The 22663-nt window shown below is 37.7% G+C and overlaps 1 protein-coding gene across 1 annotated transcript in view; it reads left to right on the top strand.

Annotated features, from left to right (window-relative positions):
- Window positions 1-22190, top strand: part of LOC113108580 (integrin beta-5-like) — a 28805-nt gene extending 6615 nt beyond the window's left edge. The window contains exons 10-15 of the mRNA XM_026271781.1: window positions 3344-3773; window positions 17085-17307; window positions 18816-18916; window positions 20187-20306; window positions 20447-20613; window positions 21589-22190. Coding sequence (XP_026127566.1) covers window positions 3344-3773; window positions 17085-17307; window positions 18816-18916; window positions 20187-20306; window positions 20447-20613; window positions 21589-21687 — 1140 coding nt within the window. The 3' untranslated portion in view covers window positions 21688-22190. The remainder of the gene's footprint in view (window positions 1-3343; window positions 3774-17084; window positions 17308-18815; window positions 18917-20186; window positions 20307-20446; window positions 20614-21588) is intronic.
- The last annotated feature ends 473 nt before the right edge of the window (window positions 22191-22663 follow it).

Raw genomic sequence — 22663 nt, 5'->3', positions numbered from 1 at the left:
GGGCTCGCACAATGGAGCAGGCCTCTTTCTCAGGAAAAACACAGGCTTTAGATTCAGAGGTGGTAGCTCAGATTCTAAAGTTATGCTTGGATTCCTTTCACAGAAGTAGATTCAAGCCCCTAGAGACTACTAAAGTGTCCCATACATAGCACATTCGTCTAATCCCATAACTTTACTTTTGGATAGACATTGTTTGCCATGGATTTATAAAGCTCTGCTACCTGTTGTGCAAGATTTACTGATATAGCAATATATTTTAGATACATCAATAAGTGTTTTTATATAAATGTAATGTCATTCTTACCTATTACTATATAGTGTTTTAAAAAATATGAATTATTATCATCATCCATCCAGGAATCACAAAAATGAATCCCAGCTGGGTGTTTAGAATGCCAATGTATTGTTTTTAGTATTATTTTAGTATAATTTTATACTGTTAATTTTTTTTTATCGTTAGCTTTTCTCATACTGAACTTTTTATTTTTATATTTTCATTTTAATTTGAGTTATTCTGTTATGTGCTTTTATCATGTTTGGTTTTTTTTAGCTCTATTTAGGTTTAATTTTATTTTTGGTTTTATTCTTTTCTAGTTTTATCCATTTTCATTTAAATGTAAACTAATTTTAGTTAGTTGCCAGTGCAACAGTTTTTCATCTGATATTTATTCTTTCAGCTTTATTTCAGTTTTTAAAAAAATCACTCAACTGCTATTGCAGAATACTCCAGTTTAATGTCTAGTGTGAATATTTCACAATAGTTTATTTTCTTTTTTCTACTGGCAGCTTGTCTTCATGTTATTTTCTGCTTACTGCATGCTAAAGAATAGAGACAAAAAATGAAAACAGGCTCCTCCCATTCTTATTAATGCTTTAGTTTGCTGCTTCTCTGAAGGCTTTTTTTCTCCTAAAATCAACTTCTGCAAAGACACAGAGCGATCTGAGTTGCTTTTCCTAAAAACTACTAAGGTTGCAAGTTCTGTCGTTACCAATGGAATTCATGGGAACGATCACCATAGTTAGCTAACGAAGCTTTTGGGAAACGTGCCCCGGTCATTTCCTGTTCTGATCGTCACTAAATGTAAAACATTTGCAGTGATTTCCCTACTCTTAATCTGGTTTGTTTATATTAAAATGCCATTTTAGAGTTTTGACCAGTGATGGCTCATCTTTATATAATCTCCACACCTCTTCCTTTGCCCAACCACACAGACTTTAATGCAGTTTTCCAGTGATTTCTGTCTTCATCTAACCATTGCCATGTACTCGTGACTCACATGTCTCCTTAATCCAATTCTTCAGCTCATTGCCTCATTGAAGAAATACTTCTTGCTGCGCTTTTGACCATCTGTGACCCCTCACTTTCCCGCTTTTTTGTGTTGCTTTACAGCATGGTCTTTATGGAGATGATATGTAGTGCAAGAGGATTGTTTGATGTTATTTTACCATACAGTTGGTTTTTCAACAGTTAATGTTATTTACACAAATTATTATACACTACCATTCCACACCAGAATTCAGAGTAAAGACATTTTAGAATGTTTAAGATTTTTATCTTAATTTTTTCTCCTTTTATTTTTTTACTTTTTTGTTTATCACAATTCCTAAAAAAAAAAACCAAATGTCATGGTTTCCACAAAACAAATATTTAGCAGCACAACTGTTTTCAACATTGATAGTAATGCGATTTGTTTCTTGAGCATCAAATTGACATATTGGAATGAACATAACTGAAACCAGCAAACAAATAAAACAATTCCTAATTGAATTGAGATTGTTGGGCAGGTCAAAAATGTTACCAGTTATTCATGATTTCATGCACAGTTAGGATGCTAGTACAAGAACATTTTCCAAATGATGAATATTTGATAAATTGTCTTACTTACCTCCCTTTTTGTGTCAAGTCTTTTCTCCATCATTTCTATTTTTACACTGAATATGTGTGTTCTTTAGGCTGTAACTTCGCTATAGAGAGAACCGTGCTGTCAAAGTAATAGCAACCACTTTTCCATTCAAATAACTTCTCTGACAGCCTTAGCCTTTCATTTTGATTAAGACGACATGTGAGCCTCTAGTCAACCTCCATCAATATGACCCTCTGTGGCCCAGTGTTTGGCTCTGAGCTTTAAACTCTTGGGTCTGGAGGACTTACTGATGTGAAACACTACTTCAAAGTGTTCAGACGCAGCGTGTTGGGCTTGTTCGCTCCCCTGGGCGGTTCTGAATCAAAGGCCAGCCAGGCTACATGTTTTGGAAAGTGTCGGGTTTTCTTCCCCTGAGGATCCGCACATTAAGTTTGCTCACTTCTGGGAAAAGAATTGATAAAGTGATAAAGGCTCTTTAACACTGCATGTTGCATAAATTTAGTGCAGCTGTAATACTCTTAAACCACATCTCAAGTGGAATACTAAATCTGAGAAATGAGTTTTGAATTTTTATCTCACCATCTTACCATAAATTGATTGATGTTGATCAAGTCTGGGCTAGTAAGGATGAAGCCTTTAATGATTAGACTTACTTCCTTTTGGGTGGTTATCATCAGGGTGGAGTCTCTCCTTCTTCTGGTCTGAAGCTCTGTGATTAATCTGACAAGTATGATCTACATCAGTTAGTGAAGCCTCTGTTTGCCACCGAGTTTGCATTCTTGAACCTTGGTTTAGTTGTCCCAAAGGTTTGTGGTTAACACATGCTCAAGATATTTTCATGTTTTATTATGCAGCATTAAATACATCAGTAATCCCACAATTGTGATTTATTATTATTATTATTTTTTTTGTCTTTTGGGGATGCCAAACATGAGTGCTAATCTACTTAATAGTCTGCTTTTATGGACTAGTTGTGCTTATATCAATGCTTTAGCAAACTTATTTAAAAGTTTTGTTGGTCATGGAATTTTCCAACAATAACCAAGGTCTTGCAAACTTCAAAAATTTGTCATCCATGTAGCACTCAATAGCTGTGTCCCAAATCAGGGTTTGTATCCGTCGTGTCAAACTAAGCATTGTTAAAGGGTTTGGAACGACCTGAGGGTAATTAATGACAGGATTTTCATTTTTGGTTGAATAACTCTTTAAGTGGATCTGTAAGTTTGCTTGTTAAGATATTAGTCAACATTAGTCAAGTATTAGTCACTTTTTGAGTGTGTTTTTTTCCATTCCTTGTATCCTTCATGGCCTAGGAAACAGCACACATTTCAAGGCCACATATGAAGGAGTCTTTGAAATGGGAGCGCCTTCTAAGTGCCACTGTGACTCATTCTCCCTTGGAATGCAGCCTTTGATTTGGGATATTTGTGTATTTAGTCTTGAATAAAAGAAAGTAAGTTGTCTGTCCTTTCTTGCAGGTCTCCTTCAACATAACTGTAGAGGCTCGAGGATGTCCTCCGAAAGGCACCAGGAAGAGTTTCACCATCAGGCCTGTTGGTTTTAAAGACCGTCTGGAGGTCTCTGTGGACTACCGCTGTGATTGCAGCTGCACATATTACACCAAATCTAACAGCAGCCGCTGCAACTCCGCCGGCACCTACAGCTGCGGGACGTGCCGATGTGAGCCCGGCTACCTGGGGGCCCGCTGCGAGTGCGAGGAGGGTGAGGTCGACCACCAGCACCTCAGTGCCTGCCGTGAGGCCGAGGGCAAGCAGGTGTGCAGCGGCCGCGGAGAATGCAGCTGTAACCAGTGTCTGTGTTACGAGTCGGAGTTCGGCAAAATCTATGGCACCTTCTGCGAGTGTGACGACTTCTCCTGTGCACGACATAAGGGAATACTGTGCTCAGGTGAGGTCAAAGGATTTATGTTCTTACAATGCACCGTGCATTTCAAAGAGGAAATCTTTACATTTCAGTTCTACAATGCATTTTTACCTATATGAGTTCAATCGTTTTGTACAAAAATGTAGAAGTTTATGGGCCATGATCTAGTTTTTCAGCATTGTCTCAAACCATTCAGCTTATTTGGATTGCCATGGGTAGCTTTAGGATGCTACGTTTGTGCCCGATGCATTTTATCAGTTCTTGCCAAAGAGCAGTTGGCTGGCACCCCATCTCTCCTTCTCCACTGGACGCATCTCTGCCATGCCACATTGAGAGCTTTGTAGAAGGCTGTATTTGTTTGTCCATGCACACAATAGCTGGTCTGTGAGTAAAAAAGCTCTGTTTTTCTTTAGTCAGCAGAAACTGTCAGCCCAGCACAAAATGGACATTTGTTGAGCCTCTGTAGCAATAATGTCATCGGTAGAATCGAGAATATGTCCCGTTTCTGCTTTTTCAGCCATGTAAAACTCTTCTTGTCTGCAGTAATGAGTCCTTAATGAATCTGGGTGTCTATGTTTTTTCGCACCACTTTGCCATGGTGAATTAACTGGGACAGTTCTTGTAAACGCGCTAATAATGGCTGTGGGAAAAGGCAAACGTTGATGAGCGTTTCGTAGGTTTCGTTCACTTGTTAAATGCCTCATAAACATGCTTTGTGGCATTTTGATTTGGAAATGCTCCAGTGAGAGCATCTTGTTTAGTAGTTAGTGAGTTGCAAGGTGTTTAGGATAGAAGTGCTCATGAAGTCCTATGGCTACTGTTCCAGAAAAGTGCTATATTTTAACTATATATAAGTATTATTGTAACTTGTAATGTAAAGTAAAAATATTCTAATTATCAATTTATTTATTTTAAATGACATGTAAAGTGTTAATTTTCCTTTTTTTAACATTCAAGAAGAATAATCAATGTTTAGGGTCCCTGCATGTCTTGCATTTTATTTACTTTCATCTTAAAAATGACATGGAACCTTTCTGTGTTTGTGGAGAAATAGTCTTGTTTGCTGTGCAGCGTTGATTGTTGTAATAAAGTTGAAGGGTCAGGAGGAAGCTGTTCTGAATAAGTTAAACGTCCCATGGGGGCGGAGCTTCCTCCTCTCCCACTTTTATTACTGGGTCACTGGGTGTAGTGAGAATGTCCTGACTCGTGGAGGCTGAATTGGCTGATGGTTTCCCAGTAATATATAATAGGGCAAGAATAAGTAGTTTGAAGATTGTTGCATAACTCTTTGTAGCCACATTCCATTTATAGATGAATATAATAGTGGTTATTTTTCAAGGTGACTTTAAAGAAGCTTTTAAAGCCATTTAAATGTAAACATGACTTTAAAATGACTATAAGCACTCTTATAATTGTTCTTTTAAACATAGTCCCTTGTTGATACACCTGGAGTAAACAAAGCTTTGTTTTTCTTGAAACTCTCTGTTTAATGGAAGTGCCATTGAAATAGTTTTCTCAGCTGTACCCTTATATGTGTATCACACTCCACACCCTGCTATTACTTTAAACAGCATTTTCAATAACAGTAGCAAAATAAATCCAAAATAAGATTCAGAGGTCATCCTGGACCATTCGATCAAAGCGTCTTGAATAGGATCACAGTCCTATACCGGAATGTAGTAGCAACTTTCTGTCTATATAGAGACATTTTAAGGGGCCATATGACGTTGAACATTATTTTGTATATTTGGTGTAATGAAATGTGTTTGTGGTTTAAGGTAAAAAAAAAACATTTTCCACATACTGTACGTTGTTTCTCCTTTGTGCCCCGCCTTTCTGAAACCGGTTGAAATCAGGTTTACACTGATTGGGCAGCTATCCAGTACGTTGTGATTGCTCGAATAAGATTTTAATGACTTGTACTTTCTTTTTATGTGTTGTGTTGCATTGCGCCATGTAAACATAAAAGCATGTCTGCATTTGTGATCGGAGAAATGACAAACAACAAGCTCTACTATATAACTGCTCAAAACCTAAGTTTGAATCATCAGTGGCAAATCTTTAAATCCGAAAACATACTTGCAGACTGTGAGTCAGAACAGCCGGCATTGTAGTCTACTCTCCCAGGATCAGGAAACAGTCCTCCATAAAATTCCCTGCACAGATCTGAATATTTGGAATGAACTGTACTCTAACAGTGTTGTAAATACAACTTAACCACTGATTTCTGCTCGTGTCCTCTTTTGGAAAACCAAGTATTTTCGCTTTCGCAATGAAGCACACAGTGGCAGCAACAATAAAGTTACGCCTTATTTCTTTGCGTGAATATTTGGGTGGCATTCAGTGGCGCCCCCAGAAAATTTTAACAGGGGTTGCCAGATGAGGCCACAGTAAATTTTGGGGTGGCACATTAAAATAAAGAAAAACTATTAAGGGTTTGCAATATAGACAAGTTATATCTCTGTGATTTCTGGGATTTTATCGATAATGATAATTAGACTATTTTGCTGAGTGTTATTGTGCTGATGTCTTATTTCTAATTGTGCTGACAGCTGACTCATGATTTTTTTATTTTTACATTTACACCATTTTTTTCTAAAAGTGTGCCCCCTTGGGGGTGCCCCTAGTGGCATTATGCAAATCTTCCCAAATCATGACGTAGGCATGTTTAGACGAGGTGTTTTAGGAGGGCATGGACGAGTTTTAACTTTTATAAAGAATATCCCTTCGGGTTTGAGACATTAGTCTTTGCAACTTTAGGGATCTCATCTATACACGAACAGCTTGTAATGCTCCAAAGAGAAAATAAAACTTGAAATTGCATCAATTCAATTCAAGTTTATTTTTATAGTGCTTTTTACAATACAAATCATTGCAAACCAACTTTAAATAAAATTAAGTTTTAAAATGAAGTCATGATGGTAACTGTTAATAAAAAATTAATAAAAGACCTAGTCAAACAGATAATGAACACTATTATGCAAATTGCTAATTACATCATATGACCCCTTCAAAGGATAATGCAGAGTCAGCCGGTGATCCTACACAGGTGATACAGCTTCTTCTGGTCAGTTTTACAGTTTCATGGTCATCAGACTACAATATCTGACAGAAGAATGGTGTGATCGACCAATAGGGATTAAGTTGTCAAGAAAGCTATGCATAAAAGTTTTATTATAAACTGTATAACCGTTTTTAATTTTACATTAATTTTAATTTTACATTAAAGTTATACGTGCTTCTCTCTAAATCTGAAATTTTAGTGTTTGTATTTTGTGGGTTGGCTGTGATCAGTCTGGCCTTGTCGTGCTGATAGCAGTCTGAAGGAATGGCCGCACTGCACAGATAAGACTTCTGTGTGTCCTTTGTTGTGTTCGAGCAGTTAGTCTGCGCTCAGCTGTCAAAATGAAAGATTCATAATCCGCTGAACTTTTTTGATTGAAAGGATTTAGCGTGACTGCTGTTGGAAGTACACAATGGGTTTTATTTGGTACTTTTCTTTCTTTCTTTTAAGTTCACATGCCTCATGTCAGTCAAAGGTTTAATGAAAACTTATTAATGGACATATGTTTCCAATCTCTGCACAATAGCTTTCTGAGTCTCAAGAAGTGTGAGAAGTGACAGTATGTTGAAACTATTGAGCTGTTTTTGAAGGCTTCCTTTGTAAATCTCAGCTTTGTAGTGTTGTATGCATCTGCTGTTGATTTAAATTGCTTAAAAACAGAGAGAGCCAGAAATAGAGACTAAATGCCCCTGACACATAAATAAATGTACTCCCCTTTTCGTTGTTTAAATCTTCAACCTTGTTGTTGAGGTTTGTGTAGACCTAGTCAGTTAAACATGTTTGTTGTAAAGGTTTGTGGCTCTAGAAAATTGCAATTAATGGAGTGTGGAACCAAATTCTTTCACATCGTTTTAATCTGGGTCATGATTTCACATGATTTATCCAACTGAATTTAGTGATAACCATTTTTACACTCCCTTTTCAAAAGTTACCATTCAAAATTGTATAATTATTTTTTGTTCATTTTTTTTTCAGTAATAATGCATTGAATTGGTCAAATGTGGCAGCAAAGACTAAATATTTACATTTTAATTTTTGTTAAATTTTGTGCACTTGACCCCCTGCAGTATAAGATCATACAAGGGTTTTTAAATTGTCACCAACTTGTAAAACATATAAGGAGTGATGTTTGTTGTTGTGGGCATATGTTGTTTTTTCTCAAAACATTAGCAGTCTATCCAAGAAATATGTTAGACACCTGGATGTTTTTGGAGCTGTTTTTCAGATACTTTCAGATGTTAGCTTATGTTAGCATTACGCACATGGAGCAGATGACATGTTGTATGTTGAATACCAAACATATGCTGTAATTGGGATGTAATGTGGTTCCAATTAACGTTTGGCAAAGATTCCTCCAACTCATCTCTGTAACTGTACACAGACCATTGACGTATTTTTTTCCCACACCCCTGCATCCTCTTTACCACAGTAAATGACATCAGCACCTGGCAACACAATGACCTCAGAAGCAAGCAAACAAACAGACAAGGCTTCCACCGCTTTACCATCATCAAAATTACAGGAAAGTCTGGCGTGTATTAGATGATTGGATATAAACCCTTCAGATCTGTTTTCATTTTGGTGGACTTTGGAATACACTTCATTGCTCGCATTGCTGGCAGAATAGCTGTTGACAATGTTGTTTTTAGTTTGCAAGTGTAGGAGTCCAAAAAAGAGGCATTTTAACAAGCACATGCGTTTGTTGGTTATTGAGTCAGATGTGCTCTATCTGAAAAGCATCCCTAAATGCACAAGCAAAATGAAAAGCTCAGTTGAAAAAACCTAATCCGGATGGAAAGTGGATCCCGTAGGAGCCTCGGGGACCTGGATCAGCATGCTTAACAAATAAAGCATCCCCTATGATTTCCTACGTCACTTCTGACTGACTTTTCTGTCATGCTTTTAAATGCCAAGCCTGTTTACACTAAACATTTCAAAAGAATAGAATGTCAAAACCTGTTCATGATGGGTGGTTTGCAGGTATTCATATTTACCCTTTGAAATATTATGCCCCATGAATGGATGTTACATTTACATCCACACCTTAAATCTCAGCTACTAGGTTTTTTATTTTTAGAAATATGGTATAAAAAAATAAAATAATGTTGCCCCTTGGGCAGATGAGCGGTTATTAAACAGAAGGTTTTATGGATTCATGAAGATGGTTTCTGCATGTCACTGCGTGATTTGATGCAATGGTTCATACTTGACTGACACTAACATGAAGCTTTGGTGAAAGTATTTGGATATGTGCCCTGAGGTTGTGTGTTTACCCGTGTAAAGCTTGTTTTACAGTGGAGTCCAAAAGACAGAGACCACCAGTGAAAAGTTACTTTTCTCAATACAATATTGAAAAAATGTCAAAACATTTATTGTTTACTATCTTATGGCAGAATATAGAAAAATTTGTAACATTTTCATTTGTGTATTGTAATAGAATGTACATTTTATTACATTATGATAAGTGACTTCTCAGGCTTTTCCCGTTTTAAATGTATGAAATGCTTTTAAAAGACTTTTAGATCTCCGTGTATGAAACTGGGTGGTATTTTAGTTTGCTCTCAGATCTGAGAGTCTTGCAGTTTCATCATTGTACCGGTACACTGCAGTCAGCCAGTGCTAAAAAAACAAATCTCAGCTGTGACTTTGTGTCTCCTCGAGGGCTGGTAAAACACACCCAAACCTGTCCATCTTGGTCTTGTTTAGTTGCTTTACAAATCTGTCTGCAAGTGACCACATTGCTACAATGGAATTACCACGCCTCTTATTTCGGGACTCACTCTTGAAACAAGGTAACGATTTTCCCCTGCCAAAATTACTAAATTAACAGAACTGTTATGCATTTCTTGTTTAGACTCATTTTATGTGTTTTATTCTTAAACCACTCTGAGTTCTAGACATGGTGTTTTTTGGCTCTTTGCCCTTCCAACTTTTATGCTGTTGAGTTGCAGAAACATGTTGCAGCTCATTAAATGGTAATTAGTGGAAGCCTTACACCATACCATACCAGCAGTAAAGCATGCAGGGAAACACATGAGCTTGTTCCTAACCAGAAACCTAATAGATGTACCACAGGCCCAGAGTATAGTGCATGGTTTTAAAGGTAATCTGCATTACTGTGCATTGTTGTCCTCAGCCTTCCTGTTTATTTAAAAGGCGTCAGAAGGCTGTGTAGCATAAGAAATATGTATTTATCCTGTATGCATGCCTACTATGTAATTGTTATTGTCTCTGGAGCATGAGATGAATTACCCTGCAGTCACATGAGACTAAACTTCTGACTGTAATAATTCTCAAATATAATTTATCTGCTCAAAAAGGCTTTGTAAGAGTTCAGATGTGCTCCTCATTAAGTGGTGAAACATGTGAGAGTCATTTCACGATTATTTTTAACTTATTTTATTCTCTTTGGAATACATTGAGGTTTCCTGGTTGCACAGGAATCTTGTAATAGGAACAGACACCACGTCAAGCATCTATAGACCTTCTGTTTTTTACTGCCAAGACTTCATCACCACTCTAGAGACGCAACTACAAGAGGCAGCTTGCCGTGTCTTGGCCTACATATTTGTATTCCACATGTTTCTCTATTGACCAATGAGTTGTACTTCTTAAGCTAAACACACAGAGGTCACACTGTTCCTGCAAAGTAAAGTCAGACAACACATTGCTCTTGCGTGTGGAAATACTGAATGGAAGTAATTTAAAAACATGAAGAAGCAAGGAGCAGTTAGCTTGGTTGGCAGCTTCCACAAGGGTCCATTACTCACGCACAGCAAGAATCTATGGCTTTGTTCACACTGAAACCAGTTTAGATTAGTTTCTAAAATATATGGCCATTTAGGTCTGACTGATTTATTGTTATTTTGTATATGGTGAAATCTGATCAATTTCAGTAGCAGATGATATGGTCAGTGTCAGTATATGTACACTACTGTTCAAAAGTTTGGGAATAGTCTTAAGTCATCATAGTTAGGTTAACTGCGAAAGCAGTGAATGGGAGAGTACCCAAAATATATTTTTTCCATTCCCACTTGCTCAGATATCAAAACAAAAAAATCCATGATGGTGTTTTCACGAATTTACTGAGAGGCTGATAACTGCAGTCAGAAGAGAAAACGATGTCAAATTTACGTCCCTCCCATAGACACTGTATCAGAAACACCCTTGCATTAGCATTAACTAGTTTTTTTGTTTTTTGCTTTTGCTGCAAAGGTGATGTAATACAAAATATAGTGTTATAAATGTGTATTATAATTTATTTAATTTTATTATAAAAATGTAAAAAAAACTAAATTTGAGAATTTACAATGCTTTTGAAAAGGGTCCATTGTTTTTATTCTGCAGGGATGCATTAAATTGATCAAAAGTGACAGTGAAGACATTTATAAGGTCACAGGATTAAATGGCATGTTAAAGCAGAAAACAGTCAATTTAAATTGTTATAATGATTTAACCGTATTACTGTTTTTGCAGTAGTTTTGACCAAATAAGTGCAGCATTGGTAAGCATAAGAGACTTTGTTCAGAAACATAAAAATAAAACCATTTACAGACCCCAAATTTTTAAACGATAGTGTACATTTTTCCTAGTAATGGCCTAGAACAGAGGACTACAAACTTGTCATTTGGTGCCTAAAACAACAAGTGGGAAACAGTTTCTGTGATTTATTTATGTATTTAGCACACTTTATCAGATCGGTGCTGGATTGGAGGTCTGTGAAAACCAGATGACTCATATAAAGTTAACCCCTTCAGCCTGTTTCCTAGAAGGAGCATCAACTATGACCGTTTCTCCAGATGGATGATGTTCTGTCTCTGTGGTCCATGTCACGTGTACTAGAACTCCTTGGTTAAGGCCTTAAACACCACATCAAAAAACAGTCAGTACGAGTCTAATTTTGCTTTTAATTCTCCTTTCGACACTTTTGGTTCTATGTTTTATCTGCTTGCTTCTCCCTATGAATGATTTTCCATCAAAATAAGCTTTTTTTTATAGTGCCTAAAACTTTCCACTGAATGTGGGGTTGAATTACACACAAACTGCTTTCTGCCGTGTTACCCGTACTTGTTTGTTTCTTCTTTCATAGGGAAGGAAGAATGACCACAGAGTCTGTGATGGCACGTTTTTGTGAATGTAGACTGCTGAGATATCAAGTAGCTTACTTGCTTACTGTTTGGTAAGCATTTCTGAAACCCGCTCCCTCTCACGGCTCCAGACAGGGAAGTGAGATTCCCCTGGCCTGGAGCAGAACCGGGTTGTGCTGGTGGTTCCTCACTGGGTGGAACTAGAACGTGGCAGAGGTAACACACCCTGTGCTCTCACTGCACCCCAGTGATTACAGGGCTTGCCGAGTCTTTTTCAGATTCAAAGGAGGATCTATTTTCAGTTTACCACCACAAGAAAGGCAGAGAAACCACATGTCATGACCACGTTATGTTTTAGAAGTCCGTCTGCAGGTCTGTTTGCTTCTGCCATCTACATTATTCATGCATAAAATATATACCTTATTTTTTTATTGATTAACTTATTTTATTTTTAAATAAATGCGGTGCTTATAAACTTTTTACCTCCCCCAAATTTTTGAATGGTCTTAAAAAAAAAATTAGCCTTCTCTGGCTGTCCATACTGAACTGCTAAAAAGTGGCTTATGTCCAACAAGAAATTGAATGTCCACTTTATATTGACCCGATGAGCTTTCATAGTCTCCTCACTGTAATTGTATCTCCCTCTGGTGTCGGCAGGCAGATGCATCATGGGTCAGTAAGTTCAGTGACTCTTGACTGTGAACTGAGGGGAGTGTGATGATACACTAGAATAGAATAGCTCAAGCATTTAATTTTAAAGTATTTGAGTGGAGCGAAATGAAGCGCTCACCCTGGAGAGTTCCAATATAAAGAGGAATGTCCTTCCTGTTGCTTCAGCAGCAGGATCTACACTTCCTGTGGGACTGCAGTAGCTAAAATGGTCTTTATAACAGGAAGACCAGGTCAGGGTCAGCATATCAGTCAACCAATAGCAGTTCAGGACAGTAATTGATAAATGGATTCAGAAAGTCTGATTGTATGGCTTGTTGTTTTATATATTGTAAAATATATTCAGCATCAAAAAGATGTAATTACTTGATTGTTAGAAATGGAAAATGATGAAAATCCTTGTTTTAGTATAATATGCAGTATTATAGTATTATAGACTAATAAGAGTTTTTATGAATTCTCTCAATTAGCTTTTATAATTTCAATTTTCATTTTTGTTGTGTTTTAAGTTTACTAATTTCATGTGCTTTTGAAATTTTTATTCGTTTTTCAAAAATATTTTTGTTATTTACAATAGTGTAATCTCATAATAAAATCAGGCTTTTGCTTATTATACTTCTTACACATATAGTTCAGTTAGTTGCCAAGGCAGGATTTCAAATTTTATTCATATATTTTCATTTCATTTGAGCTTTATTGAAATTATCAAAATTTTGTTTATAGAAATTATTTTATTAACTTGTTAGTAGTGTTTGTTAACGATAACAACATTGCCAATATGTTGTTCATATAAGAAACTAGAACAATCAGGTGTTTTCAGCCCTTGGAAGTTAGGACTGGAAGTTTTTTTTTTTTTTTTTTTTTTTTTTAATGTAACTTTCCACGTTAGTTTGATGTATGATCATAGTATCAGTCTGACTTTGTGACTTGGGCATTGTTCATTCATTCATGACCGATTACAAGCCTGCTTATTGTCTTTTAAATATGTCTGTCAAGTCATGCTAAATTTATCACATTATAATATTTTTAAGGCAGGAAAAAAGGACATTTTCATCACATAAAGATGACTGTGCCCTTCATGAAGTCTTCACAGCAATAGAGCTCAAGTTAACACTTCTTGAACAGTGTTTACAAGCACAGACTCTGTGTTGACTGTGAAACTTTGCACCCTTAAATAAACCTGATACTTGAGGTTGACAGTAATTGACATATTTCGGTGCTCGCGTGGCTTTGGACTCAGTCATGTGTGAATTCGTCTAGTTTGACTGTGGATGTGGTAGACATGGGCTGAGGCTCATTCCCAGAGGCTTTCAAACATTGGATCTGCCTTTCTGGCATGGCAACAGCACATTTACTCAGTGACCTAAATAAAAGACTGGAATCAGGAATGCTGGGAGAGCAGGTCTGCATTGATTCTGAAGCGTTTTTATTTTATTAGCGTACAGATGATGGCTTGATATTTTAACTTAACACATTAAATTGAAGGACTGTTAGTTCTGAGTGTCTGTGGTAAAAACATTAAACGTGAAGCCTGTGGATGCTGTTATTTACAAGTTAGAGTACCGTCACACATACACACACCTTTAAAAAGGGCTTAAGAAAACAGGTGTGCGAAACGCGCCACAACGTGTCCTTGTTCATACCAGATCCGTTCAGAAGTTCAATCGTTCAGTAAAGGTGTTCAGTGAAGGAAGTGGACGCCATGTTTAGTGCCCTAAGGAGGGGTACATTTAAATATAACTCTCAGAGGACTTTTTTCATCCTTATTTTCCTCTCATAACCCTAACAGACTTGCAGTCTTACTTTATTAAAGGTCTTAAAAAAATAAATAAAAGCATTTTAATGAACATGTTTTTTCCCCCCTCTTAATTATAAATGGGGAGCCGCTTACTTTTATAAGGTGCATTTTATATCTTTTAGGAGAATTTGGTTGTCTGTCAGAGAAGAATTCAGTGCTTACACATTCCTGGACTGTATTAGTTCTGCTGTGGCACCACAATGAAATCTTTATTGTGTGGGAGCTGACCAGCATGGCCTCACTGGACCGTTTTAGTACCACTTTGTGTGTGTGTGTGTGTGTGTGTTTGTGTATGTACATTTAAACACATCATCCCTCACTGTACGTGTCTCTCTCAGCGTCATATCTGATCATCCTTTAGAGTCATGTAACTTCCCTTTCTCCCAAGATTAGATTAGATTGCATCAAACAGCATCTCCCTCAGTAGGTTGGAGAATGTGCAATATCTTTCAAGGGATACTTTTTTCAAAACTTTTCTCATTTTAACTACTGTTCAGAAGTTTGAGGTCAGTAAGTTTGTAAAAGAGTAACACTGTGAAACGTTTTCAGGTTGAATATGTTATAAATATAATTTATTGCTGTAATGGCAATACTGAATTTTCAGCACGCATTATTTAATTCTTAAGTGTCACATGATCCTTCAGAATTATTCTAATGTGCTTATTTGATGTTTTTAATATTTCTTATTTTCAATGTTGAAAACTGCTTAAAGGGTTGGTTCAGTGTTTTTTTTCTAGGCTTGATTGTATTTGTGGGGGGTTATGTTAATGCTTAGTTAAAAAAAAAAAAAAAAAAAATTCACAAAATATACCTTTTATTCCACACCGCTCTGTCCCTTCTCCTATTAACACGTTGATCATTTCCCTTTTTTTCTGAAGTCCCTCCCTCGGAAATAGGTGATGGGCTCTGATTGGTTAGCTAACTGATTGGCTAAACCATCTAAATATCCCGCCCCTCATCTCAGCATCATGTGCTCTGGTTGTATTGTAAACACCTGCGTCATTAATACTGCTTATCGCTGTATATAAGCTACTGCTTATGTTAGCTTTTAAAATATGGTTTTATCCTGATTAAAGCTTTAATACAGAATGGCAAGTGCACGCGCATTCATGTTTAACGATTCTCATAGCTATGCGAAAATAAGTGTATAATTATAACAGTTCTTTACAGAAGCTGAGCTGAATAAGGAAGAGAGAGATAGAGAGAGATGCATAGCAGGGGGACGTGTGAACAGTATTAAGAACCACTGCTTTAGAACATTGATTTCGAAACTTGTGAATCCGTAAATTGTTAGAAGACCGAATCGTGATTCATATATGAACAGATTTTTACACACACCTCTAGTTTTCTCTTTTTCTTCTTTAATGCAGCAGCGCATGGCATCACCCCCTTTGCTGCCTTTTCCCAAGGTAAGGGTTTATTTGGGTTTGTGATGTCACGAACCTGGGAAGTAACTTGTTGTAGTCCCTACAAGCCATTTTTGTAGGCATCAAACTGCCAGAAATGTAAAAGACGATATCTCCATTTGCATTGAGGTTTCAGCTTTGTAACTTTGCAGATATTGTTTATGCTCAAACAGCAACATTACATACAAACCTCTTTTTATTATATTGGTGGATTCTTTTATTAGTAATGTTAAAAGAACAGCCTTTATTTGGAATAATAAAAATCTTACTGACCACTAACTTTACTCACCCCATATTATTCCAAGCATCCATTATGTTACTTTTTCCTCAGAAAACAAAAGTGTCATGTTTAAATATTGGTAAACGTCATGTGAGTAGAATTCACTAATTTTTTTATGTGTTGGATTGAAACCTCGGGTCACTATGAAACGGATAAAGAGCTGCATGAAGGTCTTACTACAATTCTAAAACGTTAAAAAAAAAAGGTCTTCTAAAATTTCTACTTTCTACATAAAGAACAAAACAGTAATGCAAGGACTAGATGTTAACTAAATGACAGAATATTTATTTATGGGTGAGCAATCACATTTAAAGCAAAACTCCTCTTCTTTCCTACAAGCTAATATGACCTCTCTGGACTACACAAGCACAAAACTGCCTCTTTGGAGCATGTGTGCTCAATTTTTCCAACATTTTCTAGTTCTTGTGCAATCACTGGTGTGAGGCTGCAGCTGATTTGAATCTGTTCACCGCTGTTTTGCCATGAAAGTGTGTCTTATTTATCATTTTTACTTTAAGACCCTTTACATTTCGCTCGTACAGTACTGCATCAGAACATTAACTTTCACTTGGGTCATTCATGCAGTGATTTTAACACATTGGCACATTTGTTGCAAAAGACAAAAAGAGTTCTGCTCACACTCAGTGATGGAGTCACAAGCCAAGAATCCTTGGTGTTGGAATGAGTAGATCTGCATGTAATCAGTTCAGTGGAATGTGCACAGCCATGGACCGAGAGACTTCAGGGAATGTGGGAGAAGGAGACAGCGGCCATCTTTGTGTTATGACAGAGAAATGTGTAACGCCTTTGTTTCAATTCATGTCAGTAAATGTTGGTTATATGCAAGCTCTCACTTTCACTGTGTGCATTACAGTATTATGTTTTTTCTAAGAGGTCTTTGTGTTCATATGTTAACCACATTTGTTAGTGCAATTGTTGCACATACCAGCCATTTTACATAATAAGAGGTTACAGTGTTAGAAGCTATGTAAGGTTTATTCCAGATCTCTCTCTCTCTCCCTGTTTTCCAGGCCATGGAGAATGCCACTGCGGTGAGTGTAAATGCCACGCTGGTTATATTGGAGACAACTGTAATTGCTCTACAGAGACGGCTTCCTGTGTGTCGGACGACGGCAAGATCTGTAGCGGGCGGGGCAGCTGTGTGTGTGGGCGGTGCCAGTGCACTGAGCCAGGGGCATTTGGGGACACGTGCGAAAAATGTCCCACCTGTCCAGATGCTTGTGGAACAAAGAGGTATGAGACCGAAGATGCTGAAACTAACTAAACTAAAGCTAACTCGATTTCTAATGTGAGGTCTGTCTGTAAAAGTGTATACTTTATTGAAAATATGTTTGCATATGGGAATTGTACTGTCCAATAGCATACAGTTTCATACTCATTTGCAGCATTTTAACCTTATTTTACTTTAAATTGGCACTTCGTTTTCATAAAATATGTTGGGCTGCCCCCTTACTGTTGACTAACCATTTGTGAAGCTGAACCGTAGCGCTCTCTGCAGGAAAGATGAGCTCCGGTGCACTCACTTGCTCTTAAAATGCTCAGTTTTTGGTCATACTGATAAGAGTAGTACATCTTTCGGATCTGTAAAGTTGTTGTTTATTTGTGTGCACTCACATAAACAACAAACATCATGCTGATAAAATGCTTCCTGTATACAAATGACTGCACTTCAAAGGACCTCTCTGTCGAGTTCCTGACGTTTGTGGACGACAGTCATCGGCCTCATCAAGGACAGAGACGAGTCTGCTTACAGACAGGAGCTTGAGCAGCTGGATGTCTGGTGCAGTCTTGACCACCTGGAGCTAAACACTCTTAAAACTGTGGAGATGTTCAGGTTCATTCAGGTTCCCGGGCAACACCATCTCTCATAATCACATTATCTATATTGTAAAAAAGACCCAGCAGAGGCTGGATATCCTCCTACAGCTGAGGAAGTTCAACCTGACACAGGAGCTGCTGAAACCCGGTCATCACCTGTTTGGTTTGGTTCATCTACCAAAACAGACATCAGAAGAATACAATGGACAGTCAGGACTGCTGAGAAGATTATTGGTGAACTTTACATCTCCAGAGTGAGGAAAGGGTCTAAGAAGATCACTCTTGACCCTTCATACCCATCCCACTCTATTTTTGAACTGTTGCCCTCTGGCCGGCTCTACAGAGCACTGTGCACCAAAACAGCCAGACACAAGAGCAGTTTTCCCCCCAGACCATATCGCACTTGAACAACACATAACACACCTCAGTACCGCACATCTGTAAATAGCACATAAGCACATTTACAGTTCTGTCTATGGACATTTTTCCTTTTTCTGTTTTTTTTTTTAATTGTTATATTGTCTGTTCTCTCATTTTATGTACTGTATGTCTGCACTTTGTTTGTTTTTTCTGTACCAGAAGCCCCTAACACCAAGACAAATTCAGTGTGTGTGTGTGTGTGTGTGTGTGTGTGTGTGTGTGTGTTTGTGTCTGAACACACTTGGCAATAAAGCTGTGTGTCTGTTTTTGTTGTTGAGGAACAAATCAAAAATATTTCTGTGGCACAAAGTAGCATCCCACAAGATGATGTCAGCAGAGCTCTTATTTACACTACATACACCAACATGTGGTCTCCATTAGACTCCTCAGAGCTGATTGGCAGAGTCTGAGATCGCTTTCATTTGTCTATGACTCTTGTTAAGATTCAAACTTGTCAGTCTTGTGATAGTTACAGTTTGACTTTTCTATATGTTTCTCTTCAGGGAATGCATTGAGTGCCGTCTCTTCAACACGGGGAGACTGGCCGATAACCAGACCTGCCAGCGCATGTGCAAGGATGAGATCATCACGGTGGAAACACTCAGTGAGTGCACACTTGACACACTGAATGATGATCACTTCTTCTCTCCACCCTGCACAAACACACTTCTACCTCTCATCCAAATGCATATGTGGTTTGTTTGAGCCAAAGAACAATATTTGGACATATGTTTGTTTGTATGTTTATGCTCTGCTATCAGTTAACTATTCAGTAAACATGGTACTTAAATTAACTCATATGAGAAAACTCAAAAAGACAACACAATAATGGTTGCTTAACAGGCATCTTCCTTAAGTCAAAGAGAAAAGTTGAACCCAGCAGTGATCGGGAGCTCAGTTCAGAGATCATCAGGACACACTGTTGGTCGAGCGCCACCGTTTGTGCTTCCAGGTCATGACTGTGTTACCCGCAGCAGGGTGAAGCACAGTTTGTGGCGTCTCATGTCCTGCTCTGTTTATGTTATTATCTAGAGAATGTGAGTCTGGACGTCTCCGCAGCACTAGCTGTTCTGTGTCCCACTGTGAAAGCATGTGTTTACTGCTCTTCCACTAAAACCGTGCTATTAATACAAACCACTGACATGTAAAATGCTCAAATTCATTTAGAATAGCAATTTAGAAAAATAACATTTTGTTGTGTATATAGATCTCTTTTTATTATATTTTTGTATATAATTTTTTATTTGATTAATTTATAATCATGAAGGTTTTATTAGAGTCCGTAAGCTATGAATCAAGTTTATGAGACCTTCTCCGGGGTATTTATAACAGGTTTTATAGCTGGAGGAATTCTTTAACATTTGTCTAGGAATGCATGAATGAATGTTTATTGTTGGGCAATATGAAGCTGGTCTTATTCGCTGAAATGCATTAGTGAAACATTCAGGTTGCCTGTGAACTCTTTAAGGCCTTTCCACGTCACTCTTAATTGTAAAAGAAGGCATCAAGGATGATGTTTAACAACATTTCTCTGCCGTTTCAGTCAGCTGACTTCCTTAATGGACTCCACATGTGCATACCGGAAACATCTAGCTCAATCTGAGAAAAGAGGCTCCGTAGTTAAATGAATGTTAGGAAGGGAGAGACTTCCTAGACTATTGGGGATTTTAATTATGATAACATTTAAACACTCTTGATCAATCTGGGTCCTTGTTGAGGAATGCAGGGTCTGGTCCAACAATAATTTCAGTGTTTCAGTGTTTATGCTGTTGGCTTGACACTTCTTTCTCATTTTATTGCCTTAGACACAGTTTGCACAGCTGTTTTATTCAACTAAACTCCTCTTTTCCTCAACTTCTCTCTATCTGTTTCAGAAAAGGAAGATTCCAACGCTGTTCAATGCGTGTATAAGACAGAGAAGGACTGTGTGATGAAGTTCACCTACTCTGAACATGCCAGTGGCCAGTCGGTCCTCACTGCCCTTAAAGAGCCAGGTCAGTGTTTAGCACTTCACAACTGGCCCAATAAGAACGGCATTTCAGAATCATGTTCAGCACAGTCTTTGTTTCGAATGGGAAAGTACGTCAATGTCTTACATTATGGCCATGCATTTATGTATTTTGTGTTTTTCCAGAATGTGCTGTTGCCCCAAATGCCATGACTGTGCTCTTGGCAGTTGTTGGCAGCATCTTGTTGATGGGCATCGTGCTGCTAGCTCTCTGGAAACTGGTCATCACCGTCCACGACCGCCGCGAGTTTGCACGCTTCCAGAGTGCACGTTCACGAGCGAGATATGAGATGGTGAGATTTAATCCATCTACTGCACTGCATATGATCCCAATGATAGAAATCACATACTTGTGACTGTGTGAAATGTTGGAATACTTTTCATGTCACAATACTTTTGACTGAGTTCCATTAATCAAGGTTTTTTTTTTTTTTTTACATCTTTGAAAGAAGTCCCCCCTTTTTTTTAACCAAAGCTGCATTTCTTTTATCGAAAATACAATGAAACCGTACTATTGTGAAATTGGATTACAATATTAACCGTTTTCCATTTGACAGTATTTTATTCCTGTGATGCAAAGCTGCATTTTCAGCAGGCATTATTACAATCTTCAGTGTCACATGGTCCTTCAGAATTATATTCAGTACATATTCAGTATTCTTTGAATATAAATTCAAGTAAATTCAAAGTAAATGCTCAACTCTTCTAATAGACATTTTAAAGAAGGATACATAAATATCTTTGCTTATCAGTTCAGTGCGTCATTGCTCAGGAGTAAAGATAAGGAAAACGTTTCTTATCAATATTGAAAACAGTTGTGCTGATTATTTTTATTCATTATATTTTGGAAACATTTTTGCAGATATTTTGAATAAACATTCAAGAGAACAGCATTACTTTGGGGGAAAACAATTAAATTCTAAATTGATTTAGAAATCTTATTTGAGACAAATAAAAACTGCATTGATTTCTTTTTGAATGCTAGTGTAGGTGCAGTCTTATGCATTCATATACCATTGTTTGTAAGTTATTTATAATGCAAATAGCCTGAACTGGCAACTCTATGCAATCACAAGGACAAAAACAACCAGACTTTGATTGAAACCATGAGGCCTTTTGGAAAACATCAGTCATGATCATTCCAGACATCATGATCATTCCAAGACTGTGTTTCAAAGACTCCGTTCGCTCTGCCCTTCTAACCATGTGCATTTCAATCAACCCATCTGACCAGTTTATTCCTCCTCCTCTCCTTGTCTTCTTCCCAGGCATCTAACCCTGTTTATAAGCAGTCCATCCCCTCTCACCCAATGGAGACGGATTTCCATATGCATATTATCAAGTCATGCAACGGAGGAGTCCACTGATCGACCTGCATTTGGACTGGGGGACATGGCGGGACCTGTCCAGCACACCTCTGCACTACAGTGGAGGACAGAGACAGAGCAAATGTTACCGTCTTTTGCAATGCAAACATTTTTTGAGGCGTGTGGTTCCTGAGGATTGGAAGTGATCTTTGTGCGGTTTCAGTTGGATGAGCAGCAGCTGGACACATGGCTTGTCTAGTTGGAGAGGCAGGGCTTCTCTGCCTGTTCCAGAATTCTCCATGAGTGATAGACATTGACCTGCAATGGACCGCTTGCTTGAATATAATTCCTAACCATACCTCCTGCACATTATGATGGATTTGCTGTGCATTGTTTTATAGGCAAAGAGACATGAAGTGTATATTTTTAACAGTGTTCCTTTCCCAGCCGTTACACATTTTACATCATTTTATTAACCACATGTACAATAGTCAGATGCCATAAAGTGTGCATAGAACACAAAGAAATGCTAAATTATACATCAACTCTTTAATGGAGTGATTGGTACTAACCTAACCAGAGCAATGCATTTCTTAACTTGTTTTGCAAGTTGTATGTTAGGCTGAGATTTATAAAGTAAAGAAAGAAATGCCACTCTACAATGCTAGTCTTTAGTTTTTTTGCCAGAGGTTACACATTTTTATACTAGTTTGCAACTGTACAGTGTGATGCAATAACACTGCCTGCTGATAATTCAAGAGTGTCTCATTTGTTTTTGGAAGAATTACATTTAGAAGTTCCACACCCATCCCATCAGGACCTGGACTAAATCAAAATTAGACACTAGACACCAGCTGCCAGCAAGAACTGAGACTGACCCCATATCAATACTTAGTCATGTGGAAGTCATGTTTGTGTCTACTTGCTTTTACTACGATGTGTTTTGGTGCATTGTTTTCATATAAGGCGTATGTTTTCATATAAGGTGTATGTTCTTCATACTGCTCTTACTGCAAAAATCCAAACTGAATACACA

Source organism: Carassius auratus, chromosome 9, assembly GCF_003368295.1.
Source record: "Carassius auratus strain Wakin chromosome 9, ASM336829v1, whole genome shotgun sequence".
NCBI classification, from domain to species: Eukaryota; Metazoa; Chordata; class Actinopteri; order Cypriniformes; family Cyprinidae; genus Carassius; species Carassius auratus.
Note: the sequence above shows the minus strand (reverse complement) of the source record. Positions and strands in the feature narration are given on the sequence as shown.